The following is an 8,783-nucleotide window of genomic DNA, read 5'->3' as shown; positions in this document are numbered from 1 at the left end:
ACTCATTAGGATTGGCTACATTAGGGGTGTGTGGCCTAACATGCAAAGGAGTTCCTGCTACAAAAAAAGCCCTGGGTTTGGACAACAAACAAGGTAAACAGAATAAGAAGCAAAAGGTGGGTGTGGCTGGGTGACCACACTTCTGGTAGCATGTGGGTGCGGCCTAATATGCTAATGAGTGGTGCTGTCAGGGGTATGGCCCAATAGGCTAATGAGTTTTTGCTATTGGGTGTGGCCTATTATGCTAATGAGTTCCTGCTGGGCTTTTTCTACAAAAAAAGCCCTGGGCAAACCCAATTAACGATATTATTTTTTACTCAAAATACAAACAATAGCCACTGAGTCATAGGCGTGAAAACAATTGATCTACTGGGGAATCCACAAAAGCCCCCATAAATGTATTTAATCATCTGCAAGACTAGGTTTTTTCCAAGGGATACCATACCCACCCCCTAGTCATTTCCTTTGATTCTTGAAAGTTTCCACCACACACACCTCACCATGTACACCCATGCGCCTCCCGCCCCCCCCCCCCCCCCCCCCATCATCTCTTTCCTTCCCTCTCTCACACCAGTTGCTTGCGGGGTGGATAAGAGCCCTAGACTGGCTGGTTCCAGCTCCTGGGGCTACATGTTTGACACTCCTGGGCTAGCGACTTCTAAAATGAAATCTGGGGATTCCGAGGAACTGGTAGGTTGTGATGGCAACGTAGCACATAGCAATTACTGTTTTTTTTTAAAGGCCAGTTACATGGAAGTGGGAAGGGTTACAGAGAAAACAGTAGAGGACAGTGCACCCAAAACTTTTTATGTTGACGCTTCACCACCAGTGTGAATGCCTCTGCATTCACACTGACGACGACAGGGAAATGCAGAATCCTCACCGTGGCTACAGTCTGATAAGAACACGGGGGTATATTTATAAGGATATGATTACTTAAGAATGGATGGAGAATATCATTTCCCAGCCTCACTGAGTCATAAACACCACCAACCCCAGACTACGTGGTGGAGTAACCTTCAAAGCGGATTTCTGAAACAGCGGCTGCCGGTGGCACGCGAGTTGCGCTCTGCTGGCATCTCTGGCGGAGTAGTACTTGACAAGGGCATAATAGCCAGGACCGGCAACAGCGGCATTTCTGTGAAGCCTGACGGAGTAGAGCGGCCCAAAAGCAGAAAGCGCTAAATACAGCGCATGCTGAAAGAAAAGACAAGCAAACAGGGAGATCTATTAGGAAAGGGGAAAGACCCTGGAAAGAAGCCCCCCCGGCCCCCGACGAGTGAAGGAGCGAAATTACAACTAGCACGTCTCCCCCTGCCCTCCACCCGGGCCGGGATAGGTCCAGTTACTTACCTCCGTGGCGTCGGTCTCCAGTCCCAAAACGAGGAGGGTCCGGCCAGGGCCAGTTGGGACACGGAACTCCAAAATCTCCGCCATGGCGAGGAGGAAAAGGGCGGGTCTCCCGCTGGAAACCCCGCCCACAGCTTTCCTGGGACCGCCCCGTGAGTCGCCCGGGAAGGAAACGGCGTCTTTCAAGGCTCTCCTCCCGCCACCCTTACGTCAAAGGAGCGTGTGAAATCTGCAGGGTTCAAGGGACCCTTGAGTTGGTGCAAAGTGCAGTTTGATTCGCCGCTCGGGTGTACGACAGATGAGATGGGGGTTAAAAGCGGGGAAAGGCGGCTTTTTTTAAAAAATGAGGTGGTGGCACTAATATTTAGCATAACCTTCTAAAATGATGGTGCGTGGAATCAGCCCTCCGAGCCTGAGCCCGTGTGCGGCTCCAGGCCTGTAAACGCATTGATCTCATCCGCCTCGCGCCTCAGCAAGAAAGGCGGACTATCAGTGAAGTGAAGCGATAAAAGTCTTAACATATCTGTATGTCTGTGTCAGAGGTGCTAACTGAGTCCACTAAGGTTAGCCTACTAAGTCAGACAGAGTGCTGAGCAGTGTTCCCTCTAAGCTGAGTTAGTGTGAGCTAGCTCACAGTTTTCTAGCCTCCAGCTCACACATTTTTGTCTCAGCTCAGGAAGGATGGCTCCAGAGCCAAGTAATTTATCTAGTAGCCAAATTGCTTGCTCACAGCTTTGATGCCAGTCGCTCACAAAGTAGAATTTTTGCTCACAAGACTCCACAGCTTAGAGGGAACATTGGAATTTCAGACAGCGGCTATCTCCCGGTAGGGAACCGATTCTCAACCGGGTTCTGGTCTGTCATTTCAGACAGAACCCGGTTGAGAATCGGTTCCCTACCGGGATCTGACTGCCATTTCACACTCAAAAGTCTCTGTTCCGTATAGGAACCGGGAGGGAAGCGATTTACCTGTCAACCGCTTCCGAGGAGTCTCCCGTTCCCTCTCCCGGTTCCGATACGGTTCTTTCCCGCCTTTTTTCGGTTGCGTGGGCTTTTTTTTTTGAACGTTCGGCTTATATCGATATATCGATATAATGCTATAGCGATCTCATTGGAATACATTGGAATACTGGTATATCGATATATCGCTATAAGACGGACTTTTTTAAAAAAAAACCGTGGGGAAACAAAGCGGTGCGTGTGTGAAACGCCGAACCGCTTGTGAATCGGCTCCTTTCCGGTAGGGGCAAGCCGTGTGTGAAACGGCAGCCCTGTACCGGTTCATCTGGAAACGGAAGACTCCCGGCTTGAAACCGGGAGAAGACTGGTAATGTGAAATTCCCCAGTGTTTCATAAACTGCGTATAACAGTTTCGATGAATGTTGGAGGGGGGGGGAGGCTTTAGTATATCCATAATTGTTTTGGCCATTTTACATTTTTATTAATGCAGAAAAGATGTTTGGAAGAGTCTGATGCAGAAAATCTGTGTGGGGAATTTAAGGTTTCCAACTCTGGCTCGGGAACTTCCTTGATATTTGGGAGGAGGAGTGTGAGATGCTGTACTGCCCATAACGTGGCCAGCTCTGGGACGGGAAATATCTGGAGATTTTGACGGTGTGGAACCGGAGGAGGTTGGGGTTTGTGGAGAGGAAGAGGAGTTGGTTTCTATACCCCGCTTTTATAGTACCTTATACTACCCGAAGGTGTCCCAAAGCAGCTTACAATCGCCTTCCCTTCCTCTCCCCACAACAGACACTCTGTGAGGTAGGTGGGGCTGAGAGAGCTCTGAGAGAACTGTGGGGAGATGTCAATGGGGTATAATGCCATAGAGTCTACCATCCAAAGCAGCCATTTTTCCCAGGTGAACTGATTTCTGTCATGGGGAAATCAATGGTAATCCCAGGAGATCTCCAGCCACCACCTGGAGGTTGGCAACCCTAACTGCTCGCTCCAGCTCTCCCTTCCCCCATCTGGAGGTTGACTACAGGAAAGTTGCACAGTGAACATGAGGAAGGAGGCATGAGGTGAGAAGAACAGAGAAGAAGAGATTGTACCTATACCTTCTGCCCTTCACTACCCGAAGGAGTCTCAGGGCAGTTTACAATCCCTTTCCCTTCCCACAACAGGCACCTTTTGAGCAATGCTCCCTCTAAGCTGTGGAGTCTTGTGAGCAAAAATTCTACTTTGTGAGCTACTGGCATTAAAGTTGTGAGCAAGCGATTTGGCTGTTGCATAAATTAGTTTGCTCTGGAGCCATCCTTCCTGAGCGAAGACAAAAATGTGTGATCTGGAGGCTAAAAAGACTGTGAGCTAGCTCACACTAACTCAGCTTAAGAGGGAACACTGCTTGTGAGGTAGGTGGGACTGAGAGAGCTCTCTCAAGAACTGCCCTTGAGAGAACAGCTCTGAAAGAACTTATGACTGACCCAGACATTATGCCCTAAACTAAAGCATTTGATCCCCCCCACCCACGGCAGGATGCCTTTGTCTCAGAAATGGGTTTGGACAGCATCCCTAAAGTAGTCACAGACATAGGCACAGAGTTCAGGGGGGTGCAGGGGCGGGGGGCTACTTGCTCTTTTCTACTGCCACGGACAGACTAACGCGGCTGCCCATCTTGATCTGTCTCCAAGGAAATCTCTGTGTGGCTATAAGGGGACTAGTACCTTTGTTCTGTTCTGTAGTGAGTTACAAAGGCAACAGGAAAATAAACCTTTTAACAAAAGTGCATATTTCTTTTTTATTTTCATTTCAATTTACAGAAATACAAACAAAATGGAAACTATACTCATTTATACTCAAAAATGTACATTTATGTAGAACTTACTTAGATTTATCTTTTAATATTTCACCTCTATTTAAACACCTTTATCTTTTCCATCTATCTTCCTATCTAATAACATTTTCATTGTAAAACATGTATTACCTAAATCTTTCTGCCATTCCGTTTTGATTTAATTTTAGTCTTGATTTTCAGCTATATAACCGAAAAATCTTTCCATTTTTCTTGAAATTCTGAAGTCACTCTTATTATGTATAAGAGATGCTAATCTTGCCATTGTCGCATATTCATTTATTCCTCCATTCCTTCAAGTCTGGACATTTCGCTGCCTTCCATTTTGCTGCACATTTCAACCCATTAAAATATCCTTAAGAATATATTCATATGTACTATATAAATGAGCAGAGACTACCTTTAAAAATTAAAACTGTTTAATCAGTGGTTCTTGGCTTTTAACCCACTACCGCCCAGCAGATATGCATCAAAGTCTGCCCCCCCCCCAGTAAAAAATTAGGACCATAAAACACCACTCTGGATAAGGTTCAACTTTGTAGGGGTATATGATATAGATGATCCACAGATCTCAGCCACACATTCAATAAAGCCCTTGTGCCTGATGGCAACTCTTTCATGAAGTTCAAGCCTCCATTGGTAAAAATCTAAATCCCCCTCCCCACCTGCCATAAAAAGTTTTGCATGCCACCAAAGATTTTGTAGTTTACCCCCTGGAAGGCTCTACTTCCCCACTTAGAAAATCACTGAGCTGGACTGATGCCTCAGTACGGTTTGTCTTACTGGATAATGGGAACATCCCCCCCCCCCCCCCCCCCCCCCCTAACATTCCCTGGATTGGCCGAGTTCAAACTACCACAAAGAAGAGGAGGAGGAGGAGACTGGATTTATACCCCGCTCTTCACTCAGAGTCTCAGAGAGGCTTACAAACTCCTTTCCCTTCCCCTCTCCACAACAGACACCCTGTGAGGTAGGTGGGGATGAGAGAGCTCTTTCTAGAACTGTCCTTGAGAGAACAGCTCTGACAGAACTATGGCTTGCCCAAGGTCATCCAGTAGGTGCAAGTGGAGGAGTGGGGAATCAAACCCGGTTCTTCCCAATTAAGAGTCCACGCACTGAACCACTACACCAAACCGGCTCTCCAGATACAGAAGTTTTGCTTAGAACAGATGTCTCCAATCTGTGGCTCAAGAGCCCAGTTATGCCTCAGTATGGAACCCCATATGGCTTGTTTTAAAAGAAAATCAAAGTAAAGTAAATGGAAGGGATAGGTAGGATGCTAGAATAACCAGAAGGCGAAGGGAATAACAGACAAAGGTGTTTATGGCACTGAAGGGCTTCTTGCCCTGACCTGGATGGTCCAGGCTAGCCCAAGTCTCAGAGGCTAAGCAGGGTTGGGCCCCGGTTAGTACTTGGATAGGAGACCCCTGAGGCAGTCCAGCGATGGAGGCAGGCAATGGCAAACCACCTCTATTGTCTTGAAAACTCTACGGGGTTGCCCATAAGTCAGCCATCGATCCGCGTTGCACTGGCGTCGCCAGGATGTAACGCTATGCGTCGCTCTGGCAACGGGGGTGTTTGGAGTCCCGTTGCCAGGGTGACGCGTAGCGTCACATCCTGGCGACGCCGGTGCAGCGCGGATTGCTGTCCCCCCGTGGCAGCGATCCTGCGAACACGCATGGATCCCCTGCCGCGGTTTGGCAGCCCTACTGGGATGGCACTTTCCACCACCACTGAAGGACTTTACAGAGAGAGAATTAGGAGAGGTGAACAGCTGCCAATAAGTCAAGGGCAAACCGAGCACAGATTTGTGCCGGTGCAGAAAAAATCGTCATGCTGGGTGCTGCTCATGGGAGACCTCATGTGCGCCTTCCTCATGAAAGAGCCAGTGTATTTTATTTTGTATGTATATGCCGCCCTCCCCCGCAAGCGGGCGCACAACATATTAATTCAATACACAGAATAATTAAAAACATTTTAAAACACAATCCATGAACAACAATAATAAAATTCTTATCAGATCTAAAGATGGCAGCCATTCCAGGAGTTCAGGTGTCTCCTGTAGGAAACTACTCAGATGTTCATACAGAGCGACCTGTTGCCTGACGATGCTTTGTTGTTCTCTTCAGCAAGGCAGGTCAGAATGGACACTGTAGATTGCAGCAATACAAACCGTGTAAGCAGGGGAGGTTGAGATAGATGTCCACAACCTCAGCCAAAGGCCTGGCAGAACAGCTCTGTTTTACAGGCCCTGCGGAATTGTAATAAGTCCCGCAGGGCCCTGATCTCCAATGGGAGTGTGTTCCACCAGGCCAGGGGCAGGGCAGAAAAGGCCCTAGCCCTAGTCAAGGCTAAGTGGACATCTTTCAAGTCGGGGACTGCCAGAAGGTGTTATTCAGCGGAAAGTAAAGCTCTTTGGGGGACATATGGGGAAGAGTTGGTCCCATAGGTATGTTGGTCCCTGGCCACAAAGGGCTTTAAAGGTTATCACCATAATCTTGAACCAGATCCGGTACTCAATTGGCAGCCAGTGCAATTGGCGCAACACTGGCTGAATGCGCGTCCACACAGACATTGCAGTCAAAAGGCGTGCCGCCGCATTTTGCACTGGCCGCAGTTTTCAGGTCAAGTTCAAGGGCAGCCCCACATTGAGCAAGTTAGAGTAATCTAGCCTGGAAGAAGAGAAGAGATCGGATTTATACCCCGCCCTTCACTACAGAAAGGTGTCTCAGAGTGGCTTACAAACTCCTTTCCCTTCCCCTCCCCACAACAGACACCCTGTGAGGTAGGTGGGGCTGAGAGAGCTCTTGACAGAAACGGCTCTTTCTCAAGAACAGCTCTTATCAGAACTACGGCTTGCCCAAGGTCATCCAGCCAGGTGCAAGTGGAGGAGTGGGGGAATCAAACCCGGTTCCCCCAGTTAACCACTACACCAAACTGGCTCTTACCAAACTGGAAGTGACCATTGCATGGATCACTATAGCCAAGTCCCAGGAGGTGAGATAGGGAGCCATTTACCTGACCAGCCACAGATGCAGCTAATGTTATGTTTTATATTTTCGGTTATCAAAATACTGGTTCTTTTGTCACTTGCTTGCTCTGGATTTTGGCACTGTTTGTCTCTTTAATTATAAGAGGCTCCTGACCCTTCGCCTAAAATGTCACCTCAGCCTCCCTGGGCAACAACAAGGAATGTGGCTTTATTGCCTGTTTATTTTGTGTATTTTATTGCCACAACTGGTAGAAGTCTGTCAGGGAACAAGAAGGAATCTCAAAGAAGGGTCGGTCACAGATGATGGAACCATAGTGGCCAACAGGGCGCTATGAGGGAATCTGTCTTTAGGGAGAGAGTCTGAGGTGGGTTTTTGAGTTCAACCAAAAGAAAGGGTGAAGGGTCTCTTTGGAGAATGAGGCTGCCAAGAAGAAAAACAGAAGAGATGCCCTGTCTGCGTCAAAAAAGGCCACCCGCCCGCCAGCAAAATCGAGAGTCACTCTGATGGTTTGAAGTTCCCCCCACAGAAATGGGCGAGGGGGATGGGGGGTGCAGAGAGCCCAGTACCGGCCTTCCCACCTCCCCACAGCCCAAATTCCTCCCTCGGGACTGACTGCGGCCTTGCCCTTCCTCTTCAAAGACTTTCTGGCAACCCCCACTGCCCAATTTTCCTCCCTTCCCACAATGACTTCCCAGTAGTGTCTGCTGGAAGAAAACCCCTCACGGCCCAGCACAAAGGGCCATTTGTCAAACCTCTCAGGATTGTTCGGCAGATTTTGAGCTTTGTCTCCCCGCCTCACTCTTTTACAGTCTTCAGAGAGGATAAGGAGGGGATGAGCCGTGTCTGGATCCAGAGTCACGTTTGCTGTTTGGGGGAGCAGGAGATAAAGAAAGAAGATAAGCCACATCGCCTGGAGGTTGGATTCACTTGTTTCTTTCACCTTGACACATAAGAACTAAATCCTACCCTAGAACCGGTAGGGCTGCTGTGAGGCAAACCACCATTTTTGCCCTCCCCTCAAGGGTTAATGCGCAAAGTAATGGGCTTGGTTCTTTCTTGCAGGTGTCATTAATTAAGGCCTCTGGCCTAGCCAGCACCTTATCAGATCAAGGTCGAAGTCATTAGCATCTCATGAGAAACTATAATTATGCTATTGCCCCAAGGGCAGGCTTCCTCTCTGAGATTTCATGGGTGAAGGCCCAAATCTATGCTTGGCGATTTTGCTGCTCTTGTAGTCCACGCTACATTGAGGCCTGCTCTTGGATGTAAGTTTGCACCACTTGACAACTCTGTCAAAGTTTTAACTTTATTTTAACCTGTCCATTTCGCTTCCCCCTGCTTCAAAATGGGAGGGGAGCGAAATGGAGGGGTTTATTGGCTCACAGCCATTTCAGCCTAAAAGCGGGGAGGGTACGCCTGTCCACTGCTGAAATGGTAGGCAGCCATTTAACCCACTCACAGCCATTTAAACATAACAGCTGATGGGCAGACCCACTGGGCTGTTAGGTTTAAATGGCCCGTATAGGAGTCTGGTAAATGTTCGGGGAAGGCGCCTTCCCTGAACAACGGTTTGTGAACTCTGAACCGGCCTAAGTTTGGGCCGAATTTCAGTTTGTACCAATCCCTAATGTTTAAGACACACTATA

At 48.3% G+C, this 8,783-nt stretch overlaps 2 protein-coding genes across 2 annotated transcripts in view; both read right to left on the bottom strand.

Annotated features, from left to right (window-relative positions):
- Positions 1-1,450, bottom strand: part of RDM1 (RAD52 motif containing 1) — a 12,879-nt gene extending 11,429 nt beyond the window's left edge. The window contains exons 1-2 of the mRNA XM_015410506.1: positions 1,354-1,450; positions 974-1,197 (exon numbers count right to left, since the gene is read on the bottom strand). Coding sequence (XP_015265992.1) covers positions 974-1,197; positions 1,354-1,437 — 308 coding nt within the window. The 5' untranslated portion in view covers positions 1,438-1,450. The remainder of the gene's footprint in view (positions 1-973; positions 1,198-1,353) is intronic.
- Positions 1,451-7,067: 5,617 nt separating this feature from the next.
- Positions 7,068-8,783, bottom strand: part of LOC107109801 (tripartite motif-containing protein 7-like) — an 11,344-nt gene continuing 9,628 nt past the window's right edge. Inside the window, exon 6 of the mRNA XM_015410505.1 lies at positions 7,068-8,001. Within this exon, the coding sequence (XP_015265991.1) occupies positions 7,484-8,001 (518 nt within the window). The 3' untranslated portion in view covers positions 7,068-7,483. The remainder of the gene's footprint in view (positions 8,002-8,783) is intronic.

The sequence above is a fragment of the Gekko japonicus genome, unplaced genomic scaffold, assembly GCF_001447785.1.
Source record: "Gekko japonicus isolate JY-2015 unplaced genomic scaffold, Gekko_japonicus_V1.1 scaffold2490, whole genome shotgun sequence".
In the NCBI taxonomy this organism is placed as follows: domain Eukaryota; kingdom Metazoa; phylum Chordata; class Lepidosauria; order Squamata; family Gekkonidae; genus Gekko; species Gekko japonicus.
The sequence above is the reverse complement of the archived record's forward strand: the minus strand, read 5'-3'. Positions and strand labels throughout refer to the sequence as shown.